General features: G+C 54.9%; 7 protein-coding genes across 7 annotated transcripts; 5 read left to right on the top strand and 2 right to left on the bottom strand.

Annotated features, from left to right (window-relative positions):
• Positions 1-1489: 1489 nt before the first annotated feature.
• MYCGRDRAFT_95663 (uncharacterized protein) lies at positions 1490-4479 on the top strand (the record flags this gene model as incomplete). The annotated part of the gene is made up of 4 exons (XM_003849706.1): positions 1490-1666; positions 1760-2105; positions 2272-3155; positions 3265-4479. 4 exons carry the CDS (start codon positions 1490-1492, stop codon positions 4477-4479), a joined length of 2622 nt encoding a protein of 873 aa, XP_003849754.1.
• Positions 4480-4704: 225 nt separating this feature from the next.
• On the bottom strand, positions 4705-6138 carry MYCGRDRAFT_95662 (uncharacterized protein; the record flags this gene model as incomplete). Its single annotated transcript, XM_003849313.1, has 5 exons — positions 4705-4771; positions 5286-5498; positions 5555-5731; positions 5808-5870; positions 5939-6138. The coding sequence occupies 5 exons, from the start codon at positions 6136-6138 to the stop codon at positions 4705-4707; spliced, it is 720 nt and encodes a 239-aa protein (XP_003849361.1).
• A 1098-nt stretch (positions 6139-7236) lies between these two features.
• MYCGRDRAFT_87460 (uncharacterized protein) lies at positions 7237-8907 on the top strand (the record flags this gene model as incomplete). Its single annotated transcript, XM_003849707.1, has 1 exon — positions 7237-8907. One exon carries the CDS (start codon positions 7237-7239, stop codon positions 8905-8907), a length of 1671 nt encoding a protein of 556 aa, XP_003849755.1.
• Positions 8908-9337: 430 nt separating this feature from the next.
• MYCGRDRAFT_95660 (uncharacterized protein) lies at positions 9338-10815 on the top strand (the record flags this gene model as incomplete). Its single annotated transcript, XM_003849708.1, has 9 exons — positions 9338-9349; positions 9411-9458; positions 9518-9623; positions 9674-9697; positions 9755-9841; positions 9895-10243; positions 10296-10431; positions 10487-10572; positions 10632-10815. The coding sequence occupies 9 exons, from the start codon at positions 9338-9340 to the stop codon at positions 10813-10815; spliced, it is 1032 nt and encodes a 343-aa protein (XP_003849756.1).
• Positions 10816-11275: 460 nt separating this feature from the next.
• On the top strand, positions 11276-13286 carry MYCGRDRAFT_75450 (uncharacterized protein; the record flags this gene model as incomplete). The annotated part of the gene is made up of 4 exons (XM_003849709.1): positions 11276-11474; positions 11587-12018; positions 12079-12645; positions 12700-13286. The coding sequence occupies 4 exons, from the start codon at positions 11393-11395 to the stop codon at positions 13284-13286; spliced, it is 1668 nt and encodes a 555-aa protein (XP_003849757.1).
• Positions 13287-13292: 6 nt separating this feature from the next.
• On the bottom strand, positions 13293-14629 carry MYCGRDRAFT_75448 (uncharacterized protein; the record flags this gene model as incomplete). Its single annotated transcript, XM_003849312.1, has 2 exons — positions 13293-14322; positions 14379-14629. 2 exons carry the CDS (start codon positions 14627-14629, stop codon positions 13371-13373), a joined length of 1203 nt encoding a protein of 400 aa, XP_003849360.1.
• A 3475-nt stretch (positions 14630-18104) lies between these two features.
• Positions 18105-19474, top strand: MYCGRDRAFT_101184 (uncharacterized protein; the record flags this gene model as incomplete). Its single annotated transcript, XM_003849710.1, has 2 exons — positions 18105-18230; positions 18301-19474. The coding sequence occupies 2 exons, from the start codon at positions 18124-18126 to the stop codon at positions 19472-19474; spliced, it is 1281 nt and encodes a 426-aa protein (XP_003849758.1).
• Positions 19475-19514: the final 40 nt, after the last annotated feature.

Genomic DNA, 19514 nt, shown 5'->3' with positions numbered 1-19514 from the left:
ATGACCCGCTCACAAGTTTTATGACACACGACCAGGCTCGTCGCGCCACCTTTACCGCTCCGGACAAGTTCGCGCCGGCCTCGCTTCCAGTGCACGAACGAAGAGCAACATCGACTTCAGGTCTAGCACTTTGTCTTTGCGATCACGCTGAAGCCAAACACCCTACGTGCAGCATAGTGGTCTGATCTCGCCACCAACGCTCAAGCATACTGCGCGCCTTCCGGGTCCTCACATCTAGCATTCGCGGTGACTGCAATCAAGATCCCATGGTCTGCACCAAGACCCTGCGTCCGCTGTCGAAAGCATGTCCTTTGCGATCCAGCCATGGCCACGACCAATGCAGCTTGATGTGTACTTGTGTCCGGTTTGTTGAAGCGGAAATGTTCACCGCCAGGTATGAAGACCCTACGCTGAACAGCGTCAACGCCTCCAGATCTCACAGAAGAGTGGTCTGCATTTCCCCACGAATTGATTGGGCGGAACATATTTGTGGCTTTCCTGTGCAGCGAAAGCTACCATGCGCCGCAAAGACCCTCGACTTCTTGCTTGCTTGATGACTTGTCTGTCGTACCATGCGCCATCGCATACATCCATCACTTTTGCTCGGATGGCTCGCGCGACCTGTCAGACGTCGGCAGAGGCCATCAAATGCGCGCTTCACGGGCATCAAACCTCTGTGATTGAGCACAGAGCTACTCGATTCGACTGGCTCAGCCACAAAACTACTGCCTCGGCCGACCGCAAGCTTTCTGATATGACCGAAGCTTTCGCCCTTAAGCGCGCTTGCTGGGACTTTGCATCTGGAGCCGGCTTATGCTTCAACACACCACATCAGGTGAACCAGATTCTCCGTCGAAATCGCGTATGAAGCGTGCAGCAGATCTGGCTCTGGCGAGACTGAAATCAGGCAAGGCAGGCAGATGGTCTGATACGCTTCTCACGGCCGTTCACTGCTGCTGCAACCCGGGTCATCATCGATATGAGAGTACGAAGTTGCGAGCGACGAAGGCAAGCCTTGCCTACAGCCCGGTCCTTCCTGGACTTCGACTGGCCCTCATGTGTTCAATTTTTCACCTTGGGCTGGGAAACAAATCAACACGAAAAGTTCCAGGCCCGCCATAGCGTGCATTTTCCAAGCTTGTGCGGACGCTCCGAGAACTTTATCTCCAACGCCAACCCCGAATAGGTTGTTGGACAAAGGTGGTCCGATCTTCGCAGGATCCGTGCCCGGCACGTGGACCAGTCAACGCTACAGACTTCCAGAGCCGCCTTCTCGCCTTGACATGCGCGCTGTGAGCCCAGACCCCGTGTGGCTGCACGGACGTGGTGTCTGGCGGCCGCCCCGACAACATAATAGTCTTGGAGAATATACGCGAGGCGCTGGAGAGATGGCTTTGCACCGCGAGGTCTGGCTACATAAGCCTCGACCTCCTCTCTGCATGGCTCCTCCCTCGCTTCACACATTCGTTTCTTCCTCTTTCTTCCGAAGATGAAGCTATTCGCTGGACTCCTCTTGGCCTTGCCCTTTGTCGATGCCATCGACTGCGGCATCACAGGCTACCCAGTCTCCTGGGCTTACTTCTCCAAGACTGATGCGAACCTGGCCACTCAGAAAAGTTGCGGTACACTATGCAAGAAAGACGTCAAGTGTAACAGCTTCGCGGTCGTAAGGAAGACATGCAAGCTGTACACTCGCACCTCGTGAGCAATGACCCCGCGGAAAGCAGTCATTTGCGTGGCATGGCTGACAGAATCACAGAAACCGCAATGTGTGGAGAGTGAAGAACGCTCCGTGGAAGTTCTGGGACCGATCGTGCAAGGTCGCGGCGCTCACCACCTCGACCACCACAACATCGCGACCTACTACAACAAGTTCGCGACCATCGACGTCAACTATATCCGCAAGGACAACGACAACGACAACGACAACGACAACGTCTTCAAGGGCACAGGCCACTTCGACTCCAGGAAGAGGCTCCACTACCTTGACTACCAGCAGTGCTGCCGCCACATCGTCGACGACCAGCGTCGCCACGAGTTCGACTTCGGCCAGCGGAGGTGCCGCTGCGACATCATCGACCACCAAGCCTTCGTCGACAACCTCGGTCACAACCACCGCAGCGACTAGCAGCTCGACGACCGCCCGGTCAACGACTACGTCGACCACTTCTGCAGCTCCACTTCCATCTGGTGTATGCAATGTGCGCGGAAACGACGGCGGAAGTCCCGCGCCATTCACATCTACCACTGATACTGCTGCGCTTACTCCAGCTGGGTGTATGGCACAGTGCAAGCTTGGGTCCAAGTGCCGAGCCTTTGCGGTGGACGATGCCACATGCTACCTCTACGACCAAGGACTTGACGGCAATTTCGGATACGATCCGGACAGTAAGAAGATCTTCTTTGATGCAGGATGCTTGATCTCTGCCACGGCCCCGGCCTCGAGCCAAACGACATCGACGACCACTCTCAGCACAACCGACACCACTACTTCCGTAAGCACTTCATCTTCTGAACCTGCCGCGGTTGACAGCACGACTTCAACGACGAGTGCGGGGCCCGTTGTTTACCCAACGGATGATCCGAACTTCCCAAACAATATCGTCGCTTACGAAGACTTCACTCTCGATGTCGTCGACATGGGCGTCTCTCCAGTAACTGGCCTACTCGCCGATACGAGCCTGCAGGCTCCAGCGCCGTGCGTGCTGAACCCGACGGATCCCAATGCTCTCTTCGAGCTCTTGAGCAAGGAGGGTATGCCACTGATTGCGAATCAAGCTGTCAACAGCCTTGGTCCTCTGCCCAGCCCGACCTCGCAGGCTGCTGCAAATGCTCTTGGTCCCGCCGAGGACTTCCAGGTGCCTCATTTCTCATTCCAGCAGCCTGCAGGCGCTCCACAGGGGTTGTACGATATTCTCATCGTGGCTCCCACGCCAAAGTATGTCGCCAAGGCCGCGAATGGCGATATTGTCCTTACAGATGCGTCGACCGGTGCGGCCGGCCAGATCGTCAATGGCCAGAAGCTGTACACGACCATTTTCGGTGTGGACTGCCAAGGTTTCTTGTCCATCACTCAAGATGGTCAGTCGTACACAAGCAACACGGATAAAGGGAAGGTCACCTTGATTGCTGCATCTGATGGCGGGAAAAGCATGGTAAGTCGAACTTTTAGAAGAGGTGGCTCAGGCGTGGCACACGCACACAATGAATCAGCTCCTGCACCGACGCTCAAACACATTTCGAACATCGCTGATCCTCGTCCAGCTTACTCTGCCTGTCACTCCCATACCATCTTCCCGTCGTCGCCGACGGAGCATATGGAACGAGGGCACCGCGCCCCGTTGTCCCGCTACCCCTGACTTTCTGACTGGTCAAGTTAGAGTCCAAGACCCTCCCGTTCGTCCAGCACAATCGAACGGCTGCGGCGGAGCCGCGAGCGCCAAATTCGTTCCCAACTTCTCCTTCGGCGCTTGCTGTTCCGGTCACGATCTATGCTACGACGACTGCGCGAAGGGCAACTTCGAGACATGCAACAATGAGTTCCGCAGCTGCATGCGAGGGCAGGGATGCGACGAGCTCAATCACTGGTACACGTGGGCGTTCTACAGGACTTGTCTTGCCACCGCCGACTTCTACTACTGGACCGTCACCGGAGATGCAGCTCGCGGCGCTTTCAACGATGCCACCAAGGACCGCTGCGAGTGCAAATGCCCGAACAATCTGACCCTGTGCCCCAAGACTTCCGGCGGCGGTGTTACCTGCACCGATACTACCAGCACAGATATGCAGAACTGCGGCGGATGTGCCCGGAAATGTCCAGCGAGGGCTCGCTGCAGTGGTGGCTCCTGTATCTGCCCCATAGACACTTGTGGCAATCGCTGCACGGACTTCCAGTCTTCATCGAACAACTGTGGCTCATGTGGCAACGTTTGTGCCAGCGGCTACTGCTACAAAGGACAGTGCTACGATCCTCCTGCAGACACATGCACCACTGCCAGCGGCTTCAGCAATGGCGACTTCGCAAGAGGAGGCGATGGCTGGACCTTCGGCACGTTGACTGGCGTCGCATTCGACCCTGTTGCAGACGACACAGCCAGCCTGCAGATCGGCTTCAGATCCCAACTTCTCAAGAAGCTCACGAGAACCTTCGAGACCGAAGTGGAGATGTGCCCCGGAGTGGAGTACGACCTGACCTTCCTATGGCGTCGCACCTCCGGCGGCGATAGTTGCCAGATGACACTCTCCTTTGGCGACACCCAAGTCTTCTCGGGAGCCGTTCCGGACGGACAGAGCTGGATCGATCCGAGCTCTCATAGCACCGGACCCTTCCAGGTGGGTCAGAACGGTGTGAGGCAGTCGTCCACCAGCAAGAATATCTACGTCAAGTTCTCGGGCGCCATCACTTGCACTAATGTGGCCGGCGGATTCGGTCTCAGGGATGAGATTCGTCTTGACTCCTTTGCGATTTCGAGTACATGAGCGGTCCGTGCTTTGGACATTAATAATGATCATGTAGCATAGCGCGTTAGGTACCTTTCGAAAGGCTTCCTCTCTTACACGTCCTTGCGCTATGACCATGTCTTCACACAGTACACCTCGAAACTCAGCTCTCGATGATGCCAGTCTTCAGGTATTCTCGCCTGGAGATTTGGATTCCAATGATGGGTCCAATTCTTCGGGAACATCGTTTACTCGACAACAGAGTCAGTGATTTCCTTCAAGCGCCTCGCCGCGCAAAGCATGACCGCAGCAAACCTCCAGACGAAGCTCGCTGTGGAGGCGTATAGGTAGTTCAAGGTCGTATATACAAGGTAGCAGGCAAGGTAGCAGGTGTGCTACATGGTCGAACAGGTAATTCAGCAACGCATGCCAGATAGCAGCAGTTCGAAAGGAATGTTTGAGCAAACCGTATCCGTTTCTTGACTGCCCCCCAGGCACCAGCTACCAGGGCGAGGTGTTCAAGGCCACCCAAGTCACTCAAACGCATGATCATTCAATATAAAGGCCTTCATATTGTTTTCTAAACACAGACTAAAAGCTAGACATGTGCCATTGATGTACTATCCCAAATTTAAAACGAATGTGTAGAGATGACTGCAGCAACAGACAACCCAGTCCGAAACTCCAAAGCAACGTCGTTCAATCTGCATTCCTAGATACCAACGGTCGTCGGGGGACGATCGCCGCCGTTACATCAATGTTGGCCCTCTAACAGTTGCCGGGGTCGGCGCTGACGTTGTCATTAGCCAGAGAGCTTGAAACTGAACATCCTTCCCAGCACTCACCGAACACGCCACCCAGCAACAGAAGAGTCTCCTCCGTGCTCACAAGCGAAGATCTCATCGGTCAAGCGGTTGTAGCAATCGTCGTCCTTGAGATCGAAGCCCTCACGGGTGTTCTGGTTCTCGATCTCGAACAATAAGCCCAAGTTGTTGGACTTGGCGTGCGGGCACATGGATTTGGTCTGCAGAGGGGCCCAACCGCCGGTGAACATGCCGCTGTGAGAGGGGAAGTGTCAGTGTGGTGATGGTGGCGGGGGATGTTTAGCACTCACCCTTGGTTGTAGCAGGCATCGTGGACGAAGGCACGGGCTTCTTCTTTGTTGGGCCAGAAGTCGCCGGACTTGTAGCAAGTCGCAGCGACGGAAGTGACGCCGATGGCGAGGGCGGTGATGATGGTGTAGACCTTCGTTGTTGGGTGGATCGTGTGAGGGATTTGAGAGTTGTATGTGCTGAAGTGTTGGACAGTTCTTGTCTTGGTGGAGTGTGTTGGTGGTTCTTGGAGGCAGCATCGCTTCTTCTATATACCTTTTGAAACTCGGTTTGGCGTCACATCTCGCGTAAATTGTTGGCATCTCAGCTCCTGAAGGTCTACAGCAGGAGTATCTTGACCGGTGAGTTGTGCTCTCTTGCGAGACCGAAAAGTCGTTCAAACCAACGTTAAGTCCGGAGGTTGGAGGCTGTGACTTGACGCTTTGCGATGCAGCTGCATAGTGTTTGGTTCTGTTTTCGACACAGCACTCAGCTGCGGGATCCTCGTCGTCACCGGCGACCCAGGTATACAGTATACGCCCTTGGCGCGGAAAGGTCGAGCACGGCGGCTCTCTGCACCGTCAAAGTATCGATCTTCCATAGACATGATAGTACGCATAAGCTACTGCTTACCACCCGCCATATGTAGCATGCTATTCGTTCCCATGGCTTCGAATTTGGTGAACTTGGGCACATGGCGGGTCTCCAAAAGTCTCAGCGGTGCAGCCGCACACAGAGTCTCCTCGGACAACGCCGACGCTCATGCCCAGCGGCCTTAAGGGAGCAGGAGGTCCTGACGAGCTGAAGCTCGCGAGGACTCAGATGCTTGCACACTCAGTGGCAAACTCGAAGGGCGTTGCCCGGTGTATTGGCTTGATCAGCAGAACGATCCTCGATGAGAGGTGCCAGCGTGTCGAAACTCCAGTCACCCAGACTCCAGGACACCCACAGAGCATCTTTCACTCGCCTTGGGCCGAAGCTGACTTCTCTGTTTGTGGCAATTTCACAGCTCGGTCTCAAATAAGGTTGCACAAGCCGCAGACGGCTGGCCTTTCACCGGCGTCTCATGTGACGATCTTCAGCCCGTACTGTGTCAGCTGAATGCACTGACACAAGACTTCCTGCGATATCGCAATGTATACTCAGAATTCGCCGCTTCGGATTTCAGACACGGCCGTTCAAGTCCAGCTCGGCTCTGTGTGGGCCCCTTAAGTCCGGGCAAAGTGTTTCCAATTATCATGATTGCAGCACAACGACAATGATAGAGTCGGCAGGTGCTACGCTGGAGGCTCTTTGACACTCAGCTGCGGCGTTCTGGCAATACAAGCGATGGCTGGTACGAGCCAGAGTCTTTTCCCATGTACAAAGCAGTCTTGGTAGCACAAAGACCGACGGCGATGAGAGAACTCGCGACGATCGAGGTCCGGCACTCGTAGCGTCGCCGATGGCACGCAAGAAGACCTGCGATCCAATGTGTCTTGTAACGCGGCGAATCAGATCAGGTGAAGAGGTGAGGTTGAAAATGCTCCTGAAGAGGCCGGGCTGCTCCTGCCGCGTCGTGAGTCAGGCTGTTTCCAGGGCGGGGTCGCACCCAAAAATTGACTTGCGACCAAAAGTGACTGTTGACCACCGAGTAAACACAACCTCTTCCTCTGCAATCAAAGACCTATTCAACATGGCGGCAAACGACAACATTGAGCAAAAGATGGAGAAACTCGAGGTCGACGGCACCGCGCCCACCGAAGCGAAGAAAGAGAAGCCAAAGAAGGAACCCAAGCCGCCAAAAGAGAAGAAGGTAAAACCGCAGCAAGCTCCCGCCGCGAAGAAGAAGGCGGACGGACCGGAACTCATTGGCATCACTGAGCCAAAGTCTGGCGATCTCTCCGAATGGTACCAGCAAGTCATCCTCAAAGGCGATCTGCTCGAGTTCACCGACGTCCCCGGCTGCTACATTTACCTGCCCGCATCGTACTCAATATGGGAGATGATCACCGCGTACTTCAACGTACGGATCAAGAAGATGGGAGTCAAGAACACATACTTTCCGCTATTCATCACCGAGGCGAACTTGACACGTGAAGAGGAGCATTTGGAGGGCTTCGCGGCGGAGGTCGCATGGGTGACACATGGAGGAAAGACAAAGCTGGAGAAGCCATTGGCCGTTCGCCCTACGAGTGAGACGGCCATGTACAGCTATTACTCCAAGAAGATCCGATCACACCGAGATTTGCCGCTCAAGCTGAACCAGTGGTGTAATGTGGTGCGGTGGGAGTTCAAGCATGCGGTGCCATTCCTGCGGTCGCGTGAGTTTTTGTGGCAGGAGGGTCATACCGCACACATGACGGAAGAGGAGGCGGGTAAGGAGGTCATGGAGATCTTGGACCACTATGCGTCGATCTACGAGGATCTCATGGCCGTGCCGGTGGTCAAGGGCCAAAAGACGAAGAACGAGCAATTCCCCGGAGCACACTACACGAAGACGATTGAGGGTTTCATCCCGTCAGTTGGACGCGGCATTCAAGCTGCCACATCACACTGTCTCGGAACACATTTCGCCAAGATGTTCGACATCACTGTTGAGGATCCACACCAAATTGTCAAGGACGGCGAGGCTCGCAAGAAGCTTCATGTCTGGCAGAACAGCTGGGGCTTCACCACTCGCTCGATTGGTGTGATGATCCTCATCCACGGTGACGACAAGGGCTTGGTCATGCCTCCGCGAGTGGCAGAAGTCCAAGTCGTGATTGTCCCAGTAGGCGTGACAGCAAAGACAAGCGACGAGGACCGAGAAAAGCTCTACAGCAAGGTCAACGAGCTGAAGAGTACTCTGCTAGATGCGGACGTCCGTGTTGAGACCGATCTACGAGAGGGCTACTCTCCAGGCTACAAGTTCAACGACTGGGAGCTGAAGGGCGTGCCGCTCCGTATCGAGTTTGGACCGAAGGACGCTGAGAAGGGTCAAGTCACCACTTCTCGCCGCGACAAGGAAGGCAAGGACACCATCCCGATTGAGGAGGTCGGCACGAAAGTTCCGGAACTGCTCGAGATAATTCAAAATGACATGTTCAAGAAGGCGGATGAGGAGTACGCTGCACACCGCAAGATCGTGCGCGAGTGGAAGGACTTTGTGCCTACGCTGAACGGCAAGAACGTGCTTCTCGTGTCGCACTGCTTGGGCGGAGAGTGTGAGGATGAGATCAAGAAGGACTCGGCAGGGAACATCGAGGGCCAGGTCGTTGATGCGCGTGCGCCGTCTATGGGTGCGAAGTCGTTGTGTATTCCAGAGGTGCAGCCAGATGGTCTGGAGGAGAAGTGTATCAACCCGAAGTGTGGCAAGAAAGCGGAGAAGTGGGTGATGTTTGGTCGGAGTTACTAGAACTATGGGTGGCGTTGGGGTGATGAGGCGGACGAGCATGAGACAGATGAGGCGACCAGATGTTGTTGAAGGTGAAGCGTTCGGCGAAGTAGCATTGAATGAAGACGATTGTGATCTCCCGGGTTCACTTTGATCTCGCGGTCTTTATCGTTTAGCGGCCCTTTTGCTGCCTTTACGCATAGTTAACCCGGATTTGAGCTTGATTTAGCTGGCTTTCCAAGCATCGGTCAGCACGTCACCAAAGAAGATGCAGCTTCCACTAGCAACAACGTAGGACAGCAACAGAACTATAACAGCCCAGACCTCAGCTTCTACATCCTTGTAGTAAGCATCTCGAGCATCGTCTCCAAAGTCAATGCTACGATCTTCAACACGACTACAGCAATTGAACCGACAGATACCTTTGATCAACAGAACTGCAAAAGCAACAATGTCGTCACAGGTGAGCAAATGCCACGCCACGGAACATAATGCGAGGCGATCGTTGGCTTATCACTGGACAGACCGATGACAATAAGGATGGGAATGGCAAGAATGGCATCTTGAGCTGGGTAGGCTTTGGACCTGAGATGAGTGAAGTGGAAAGCCCTGTGATTGACCGTGCTCGCAGGCGGACAAGTCTGGTGAATTCAAGCGTCAGACGTCGTCGTTCAGGAACTTCATCTCGAAGAAGCCTGGCGCTGAGTTCCCAGCTGAGAAGGATCGTTATCATCTCTGTACGATAATACACACAACTTGGAAACAATAAAAGCTGACAAAGGCCCAGATGTCTCCTACGCTTGCCCATGGGGTATGTCCAAGCGATGAGTGCCTGCCAATACCGCCAGCAACTGAACAAATGCCACAGCCCACCGTGCCCTCATCGTCCGCAAGCTGAAAGGTCTCGAAGAGTTCCTCCCCTTCACCTCCGTACACTGGCACATGGGCGAAAAAGGTATGCCAACCCGCCTCAATCATCTCAGAACTTTGCGTTGATTATGGGTATAGGCTGGCGCTTCGCCACTCCCGACGAGAAGAATCTCCCCGGCGAGAACACTGTTCCCGACCCTCTGCACCCGGAGTTCAAGCACATTCGGGAGCTGTACTTCGAGAGCGACCCGAACTACGACCAGCGATTCACGGTGCCCGCTTTGTATGACAAGAAGCAGAAGAAGATTGTCAGCAATGAGAGCAGCGAGATTATCCGGATGTTGTATACCGAGTTTGACGACTTGTTGCCGGAGAAGTATAAGACTTTGGACCTCTTGCCGGCGGATCTGAAGGATCAGATTGAGGAGACCAATGACTGGACTTATAATGATATCAACAATGGAGTGTACAAGAGTGGATTTGCTACGTGAGTTGCTGATGGTGGGTTTTTGGAGGACGCTCATACTGATGAATTGCAGCTCCCAGGAAGCCTACGAGAAGGCGGTGACGACGCTCTTCAAGTCTCTCGATCGTGCTGAGGAGCACTTGGCCAACAACCCTGGCCCTTACTACCACGGCGAGAGAGTCACCGAAGCAGATGTCCGCCTGTTCACTGTCAGTATCCCTACAATCTCAGTCAAATTCGCCAGACGCTCACCATATCTCACAGACCATCGTCCGCTTCGACGCCGTCTACGTCCAGCACTTCAAGTGCAACCTGCGTGACATTCGCAGTGGATACCCAGCACTTCACAAGTACGTCTTGCATCCTCGCCGTTCCACAAAATTCAGTACAGACCTGACAGCTCGAGCAGATGGGTTCGCCACTGCTACTGGAACAACGAGGCTTTCGGCAAGACGACCGACTTCACTCACATCAAGGGTCACTACACTCAGAGCCACAAGCAGATCAACCCATACGGCATTACGCCGTTGGGTCCGGAGCCCGCAATTCTGCCATTGGAAGAGGAGGTTGCTGCTGCCAAGGCGAAGAAGTAGAGCGCGAGTTACCAATTGAATGTAACGGTTGCCTTTGCGATCAACACAACCCTAACCCTAATGCCTCAGAAAGTACACAAGGCAAGTCATCCGACCACAAATCCATCGTCCATAAATTTACCCGGCTTGGCTCCATCAGAACCGTCAAAACCCGCCTTTTGCAGAGTCTAAACCCACGCTAAATCCCCACCGACGTAAACCTTGTTGATTTTCCTTCTCCACAAGCCACTTCACACTCCGCCTCCGGATTGCCTCATTGGGAGAACCATCATGCCTTTCTCCACAGCCGAATACTCGGATGCGCGCCGGTGGTCGTGCGACATCACCTGCCGCTGGCTCGCTTGAGAGTTGACCCGAAGTTCTACTTGAAGCGAAAATTATAAGATGCAGGTGGGTCGCCCAGAAATCGGCGGTGATGCTTTTCTTTTTCTTCCGAGATTTGGGGTACTGTGAGATCGGCTGCAGCTGTGATTGAGTCGCGCTTCGGGTCTGCGAGAAGACTACATAGCGGAATCCCTCTGCTAGAGCCATCGACCAGAAAACCGACCTCGAATACCACACAACCCCCACCGCCAAAATGGACCAGCTCTCCGGCTTCCGCGTAGCCAAGCATCTGGAGAAATCCCGCCTCCTCCTGGGCATCAACTCTGTCGCCGCTCGTAAGTCCTCCCTCAGGACTCAAGGCCCGCAGCATGTTGTGAGACAGAACTCTCCGCTTGCTCCAGGCCCCTCACCCACTCCATATCGAGCTGTAGCTGACCCTCCGTTTAGTCTCAATCTTCTTCTTCGGCTACGACCAAGGCATGATGGGCGGCGTCAACAACGCAAAACACTACATCGACCTCATGGGTTTCGGCTACGTAGACCCCATCACCAAAGACCCCATCATCACCGACTCCCTGCTCCAAGGCGGCATCGTCTCCGTCTACTACCTCGGCACCCTCGTCGGTTGCTTACTCGGTGGATGGGTGGGTGATAAAGTCGGCCGCGTCAAGACCATTGCTCTTGGAGCCGTGTGGGCGATTTTCGGCGCCTGTCTGCAGTGTTCAGCGATGAACGCAAATTGGATGATTTGCGCGCGATTGGTGAATGGAATCGGGACGGGGATTCTGAATGCAATTGTGCCGGTTTGGGCGACGGAGACGGCGGAGCACACGTCTAGAGGGCAGTTTGTGGCGATTGAATTTACGCTCAACATCTTCGGTACGAAAAGAGTAAAAGGGCTTGCTCGGGAGTCGGAGCACTTCGCTGACCTATTCCCAGGTGTCGTCGTCGCCTACTGGCTCGAATACGGCCTCTCCTTCATCGACAACGGCGAGTCCGCTTTCCGCTGGCGTTTCCCCGTCGCCTTCCAGATCATCCCTCTCCTCATCTTGCTCTCCATCGTCCTCTTCTTCCCCGAATCTCCCCGCTGGCTCGCGAAAGTCGGCCGTGACGAAGAAGCGCGATGGGTCCTCGGTCGTCTGCGCGGTAGCGATCCCGTGGGAGTCGCTAAAGCCGACGCCGAGTTCGCCGATATTAAAGCTATTGTGGCCCGGGAGCGGAAGACGTCCTCCCAGAATACGTACTATGCTATGCTCTTCGGTACTGGATCGGGGAAACTGCATACGGGACGGAGAGTGCAGTTGGTGGTGTGGTTGCAGATTATGCAGGAGTGGATTGGCATCGCGGGCGTGACGGTCTATGCGCCGACGATTTTTCGGATCGCCGGGTTTTCGAGTGAGAAGAGCCAGTGGATTTCGGGTTTGAATAACATTTTCTACATGTTTTCGACGCTGATTTGTGTGTTTACGTTGGATCGCATTGGGAGACGGTGGACGTTGTACTGGGGTGAGTCGAACAATCCCTGAGCTCTCCGAACATTCTGCTGACTTGTGCTTCTAGGCTCTGTCGGGATGGGCATCGCCATGTTCCTCGCCGGCGGCATGTCCCGCGGCGGAATCAACGCCACCGCCTCCGGCAACGACGCCGCAGCCTCCGCCTACGGCATCGCCGCCGCATCTTTCGTCTACATCTTCACCTTCGTCTTCGGCGCCACCTGGCTGACCGTACCCTGGCTCTACCCCGCCGAAATCTTCCCGCTCGAAGTCCGCGCAAAAGGCAACGCATGGGGTGTAGTCGGCTGGTCGATCGGAAACGGCTGGCTGACGCTCCTCTGTCCGGTCATGTTCAACGCCATTCAGGAGAAGACACTGTACATCTTCGGCGCGTGTAATGTCATTACCATCCCGATGGTGTGGGCGCTGTATCCCGAGACGAATCAGAGGACCTTGGAGGAGATTGATCTGTTGTTTGAGTGTGATTCTCCGTGGGTGTGGGAGGCGGAGAAGAATTTCCAGAGGTTGAAGGAGGAGAATCCAGGTTTGGTGCTTGCTGCCAGTCGGGGTAATTCAGTCGTTGATCCGGAGATGGGAAAGAACGTCGCGGGCGAAGTGAAGGAGGATGGCAGGGAGTCGCCTAAAACGGAGTAGATCGTGACGAGTATTTTCCATATGGCGCAACTCCACGAGGTGTCTCTCTCAGCTGAGGTGCTTTCTTCTCGCAGAAAGTCGATCTCAGTAAATCTCCCACAAAGAGACCTTTCCATCTTTGCTTCCGGCCGCCAGCCAATGCGTGCTCCTCGCTTTCTCCTCCCTCTTCTGCGCTACCGTGAGCGCTTTCCTTTCTACCACCTCCGTTCCAATCTGCGCAGTCTGACCATCACCTTCAATCTCACTTCCGTCCACAATCTCCGCAAAACTAACAGCATAACACCCCTCGCCGTGCCACTTCAACACCGCCAGCTCCTTCATCGTTTTGACACTATACACCCTCATCCTCCCATCCCATCCCGCAGTGGCGAATATCTTCTCATCGCTGCGAACCGTCAAGCCCTGCTGACCTGCATGTTTCGTTTGCACGGCTTTGGTTGACAGCGCAGATGTAGGGAGTAACGGATGCCGAGCGATGATGGCGTCTGCGGATGAAGTATAGAATGTGCCCTGCGCAAGGGCGATGTCGAGAGAGAGCACAGGTTGAGCGTGAGACTTTTGGGAGTAGATGAGTTGGAAGTGCGGAGTCGCTGTGTTGGACGAGGACTTTGGCTGAGACCAGACGCAGACATTTCCGCCTTCATAGCCGGCGAGGATGAGGAGTTGAGGTCTTGAGTTTGAGGACGTGGGAACGAAGACGAGCCGGATGGCCATTGCCATTCCCGTGTTGGATTCTTCTGGAGAGGGGATGGTGGCAATGCGGTCTTCGGTGGGAAGAGAGGTGAGGTTGATGTGACCATCTTGAAGGCCAGGGACGGCGATGAGGAGGTTCTGGGAATGAGGAGTTGCGGAGGAGTTCGGGTCAAGGCAGGAGCCGAAGGTGCAAAAGTTGAGGGCGTTGACGTCGAGGCTGTGGAGGAGCCAGGGTTGAGGTCGGTTGTCTGTGGAGGAGTCGTCGATTGGTAGGGTTTTGCTTAGGGTCGTAGCGTCCTCGGGTCGAAGTTGCCAGACGTGGAGTTTGTTGTCGCGGCCGTGTCTGGATGGATGTAAGCACAAGTAGAAGAGTGCTTGCAATGATTGAAGTGACTTTACGTGATGATCTTGTCTTCACCCCAGCTGCCGACGCCTAGAATGGTAGTCTTGTGCGGTTTCCATACAGCATCTGGTCTCTTGGTAGTGGTATTCCAAAGCACCACCCATCCATCGGCATCTCCAGTCAGCAACTGGCTGTTTTTCCGCAGCAAGTGCACGGCATGGATTTGCGCAGAATGGCCACGCAATACATATGCCGGCTGAGCAGGCGGATTCTGTGAGCTCTGCTCAATGCTCAGAGGTCCTGCCATGGCTGAGTAACATTGATTTGTTCCTGTCAACTGTTGTCTGCGGATGTACCTTCAAACATACAGCACATGAGTCTGGACTGGGAAAGCATCTGACGACAACACAATAAAGACATGGCCATTACCTTGTTTTCATGAAGGATGCTCGTCGGTAAAAGTGCCGTCAAAGTTGGACCAGATGTTTCTGCCTGAGGCATGATTTGAACATCCCTGCAAGACCTTCCCTTCCACCCTCACAACCTGCCCTAACATTGCTAAACTTACGTGATTGGGGAAGATCTCGACTCCAACCAGCATTGAGCGTTACTTTCCTGGTTGGACTCGAACATTGACCTGGTCGTGACCTGGATGAAGATCTCTCCCATGTGATCAGCCGCGGCCAAGGACGAGTAGTGCTTGCAGAAACACCCGGTACCGCAATCTGGCCGAAGGAGCTGCTCGACCACACCTCCTCAACACAACAGGGGGAGACATTCCATCCAGCAACACAACTCCATCTACCGCGTTTCCAGCCCTAATTCACGTTGTTGTACACTTTGCTGCACAGTCTCCACCATTTCGGGCCCGTCTGGCGATCTGACCTGCAAACCCTGGCCAGGGCATCGGATCTAAGGGCTTGATTCACTTAAATTAGGGCTTTCCAGGTGCGTGTATCACTCTTGCCCTAACCTGCCCTTCTCTGCCCTCACAGCCCTCATGCGACGCTTCACAATGGGTGCATACAATATCGGCAACGATGGGCTGGATCCTGCTGCCCTGCTGCTGTCGCTTTCGCGAGCGTGCAGACCGCGCTGACCCTCGCGTCATCAGGTCTCGCCCTCCCTCGCTTTCGCGTGGGGCCCACCCGTGATGGCAGACTCCATACACGGCTCAAGCCACGGCCGCATGAACAAGCGACCAAGGTTCAATGGTCCCGCTCCTTCCGACAGCCATGTCCCGTCAGACCACTACCAGCAATGGAACGGCACAGCGTCTACCGGATTCAACTCCGTTAGTGAGGTACCACCGTACAACGTCTCGGCCGAGTACATCTCCCAGTCAGCAGCGAACCCTGCCTTGAACGATCATCAGCAGCACTGGCAACAGCAAGTGTCGGCCGGCGGTCCTCCTGCATACCCGGACCTGGCTTCCTACCATCAGCAACCATATTTCTATCAGCAGCCCGCGTCGAATCCATATCAGACTTCTTGGAATCCCGCCGAGCAGAATCACCAGCCATATATGCAGGCAACCCCGCTTGCGTACTCGAACCAGAACCAAGCGGAGCCTGTAAATATGCCATACTTTCCTCCAACATCTACCGGCCATTTAGAACCTAGCAGCAGCGCGGACGACGAAGTGCCGACGGCAGGCTACACAAGTGCGGAACAGACCTCACAGAATGCACAATCAGATTCCTCCGTCACAATGGTCACGGCAGCAGCACAGCGAGAGGCTGCGAGCGACTCGTCCACATTCTATTTTGACGACGCCAGTATGCATTTGAAGATACAAAGCTTATCCATTCTCGATAATCTGGTTCGTCAGGAACATCTCACTGCTCTCCTTGACCACCTCTGACATATTCCAGGCAACACAAGTCATCCAAACCATCTCCAAAGCCAGCTACACCCAGATCCAAGATCTCATGCGAGGTGAGCGGTACCGAATCGGACCTCGGACACCCATTCTGACCATGATTCACAGGCACCGAAAACGAAGAAAATCAAGCCTACAAAACCCTCAAAAACCTCTTCAACCAAACCCGCAAAGTCTACTCTTCCTCCGAAACACCCTTCATCGACGCTATCGCCATCCAAATGTTCCAGCCCACGCAACAAGAAATCATCCGCAAAGCCAACATCGCCACCTTCATCTCCTCCATTCTGGGCGCCCACGACGTCTCTTTCTTCCACCTCAACGAATTCTTCATGGAGACTTTCGTACCTCTCGGTCATCGACTGCTCAAATGGCAGGGCGCGATATACCTCGAGCTGAAAACGCAGACGTATATCAGTGCGTTGATGAACTCGGATGGGCCTCCGGAGGCGATGTTGGACGAGTTGTTCCCCGCAGATCTGGATGCGCAGATTCTGACACGACATCCGGACGCGCCCAGTTTGAGTCCGAGTGAGCAGGACTTTATTGATCGAAGCAGGGCGAGGCGGAGCTATCTGCTCGCGGAGCCGACGACGGAAGAGGCGCTGAGAGAGCTGCCGAGGAAGTACCAGTGGGCGGACTTTGTGCGCGAGTTTGCTTCCTGCATCTCCAAAAATGTCGATGGCATCATGAACGTGCCCACTCGATCGCAAGCGCTCGGCGGAAGTGGCGGGACGAAGAATGGAACGACGTCCACTTCGGCGAACCAAGAACCAGCCACCTTTGCCAACGCCGGCGGCCTGCAGAACGGCTCAATCCCTGGTGTCGCAGTACCAAAGCCCAGCAAAGACACCTCTCAACCCGCGACTTCAAAGTCCGCTCCCACACCCTCCGCCATCCGCCAACCCTGGATGAAACCCGAAGAAGACGCCTTACTTTCCGGTCTCGAAAGAGTCGGCGGCCCACATTGGTCGCAAATTCTCGCTTTATACGGAAGAGGTGGAAGCGTGAGTGAGGTGCTGAAAGACCGAAATCAAGTGCAGCTGAAGGATAAAGCGAGGAATTTGAAGTTGTGGTATTTGAAGACGGGGAGAGAGGTTCCGATTGCGCTGAGGGGGGTTACGGGGGAGTTGAGGAAGAGAGGGGGTGCGAGGGCGAGGGCTGCAATGGGGTTGGTCGATGAGGAGGGGGATGCAGACGGGGAGGTGGGCGGAGAAGCGGCTGGGTCAAAGAAGGGGAAGAAGAAGGGCAAGGCGTGAAGTCCCTCGAAGGCCGGTCTTGGTATGATATCCTTTGACGAGGTCGAAAATCGATGATTGGTTTGCGCAGTCGCCTGTCTCACGGGCAGTCGAATTTCCCTCCAGCTCACGGTCTCTCAAGACTTCGGTCGTGGTCGGAAAGCCAGCGCACCAAACGGGTTGGAATTCGAGCTGGCGGCCGGAGTTGAGTCCGCTGTGGCTTCGACATCTCCCAGCAACCCACGAGCTTGAGCGATGTTCGTCGTTATGCCTTTACGTTTCATGTCCTGTAAATGCTCGTTGACCGTGCTGAGGATGTCGTTGTAGGGTTGGCTTTTCTCGCCGAAAGTTGAGGAGGCATTTTGCAGGTTGCGGAGGAGCTGGATGCTCAGTCAGGTGTGGAGCTCATCATGGTGTATGAATTGGACAATCATACAATCAGTAGAAGCTCATCGTCAGGAGATGGAGATGCCATTATCGTCGATCAGTATTTGTGTTGTGTTGAGTAAAGAAGAAAGTTGAATCGCTGAAGTCGATGCCGTCAAGTTCAGTTCCAGTCCGTGCGTTTCGTATTCCTCGTATCGGGGCGGGTTACTCACTTACTCACTTTGCAAGCCGCTTCTCTTTCTTCATCGTTTAAAAGAACATCACCTCTGCATTGCATAGACACCCCTTGCTAAAATGGCCGACGCCGACGAAGATACCATGCCCCGTGGCCCAAGCCAAGGCACCGAGGACATCGACCTCTCCGACGAAACGCAAGACTTTCGCTTTTTGACTTCCATTTCGTGCGTCCAAAATATACCCAACCTCGAAAGGGTCGCAATGGATGAATGTAGTTACTGATCAATAGAACAGAAAATCAGAATCCTCCCTCCCCAAACGCGGTGAAAAAGACTTTGAGCCCCACGCCACCGCCCTACAATCCAATACCCTCGCCGCGTCCCGCGATGCCATGCACAATGCTCTCTCGTATCAACGCACCCATGCGCCGAAGGGCATGACAGTCGGGCATTACCATCCTGAGTCGGGAATGGCGTGGACGATGAATCCCAAGGGTCCGTTGTTTGCGAAGATGGGGCATGTTCGCAGCGCCAAGGACGATCCGCTCGGTGGGGGTGTGGAGGAGAGAGGGCAGAGAATGTGGTTGCTACCCGAGGAAGTCCTGTATTTGGTGGAGAGAGGGACGCTGGATGTCCGCTGGCCGCCTGCGGTGGAAGGAGAGGAAGGCTTGCCGATGAGTTTGCAGGGTGCTTATGCGATGTTCATCGGTGATGGTGAAGGCGGACTGACATTAGAGCGGTACTCCGTCTACTCGGGTTTGAAACGCATGGGCTACACCGTCGTTCGCGCGCCGACATGGAACTCCCCCGATCCACCCAACGGAGCAGACTGCTATCCGCCCTTACGACAAGCGACCTGGCAAACCGGCCTGCTCAACTCCGCTTCACTATGGAAAATGCTCTTCGCATGGCGCTCCACTCCCTCCCCACCTCCCTCACCAACCGATCCCATCATCCAACCCGGAGACTCCTTCCGCTCCTACGACGCCATCTATCACCGCCTAGCTCTAATCCCCTTCTACAACCCCTCCCTGCAAACCCAACCCAACCCCTCCAACCCCGAAGCAGTAGAAACAACCCCACCCTTCCGCATAACCTACCACATCTACAAACCCGGCTCAACAACCTACAAGAAATCCTCCCCCGGCACTCCCGACTTCCGCATCGCAGTCGTCAACGCGCGGGAGTCCCACCCGCCTACCCTCCAACAGCTAGATGCGCTAATGGAGACGTGTCCGTGGGATCCACCCAAGGAGGGAGCGAACATGTACGCGAAATTGAGGCATGGGTATAAGAATGTGATTTTGGCGGTGGTGGACCAGGGGGTTGCGAGTTTTGTGAGGGTGGCGGATGCGGCGTTTGGGACGGAGAGGGTTTTTGAGAGGAGGGCGAAGCAGAGTGGAGGGAAGAGGGGTGGGAAGGGTGTGAGGGGAGGGAGAGGTGGGAGGGGGAGGGATGGTGGGCGGTGAGGTGGAGGGAGTGCATGAGACGAGTTGGGTGGGGTGATTT

The sequence above is a fragment of the Zymoseptoria tritici genome, chromosome 9, assembly GCF_000219625.1.
Source record: "Zymoseptoria tritici IPO323 chromosome 9, whole genome shotgun sequence".
Classification (NCBI taxonomy): Eukaryota; Fungi; Ascomycota; class Dothideomycetes; order Mycosphaerellales; family Mycosphaerellaceae; genus Zymoseptoria; species Zymoseptoria tritici.
Note: the sequence above shows the minus strand (reverse complement) of the source record. Positions and strands in the feature narration are given on the sequence as shown.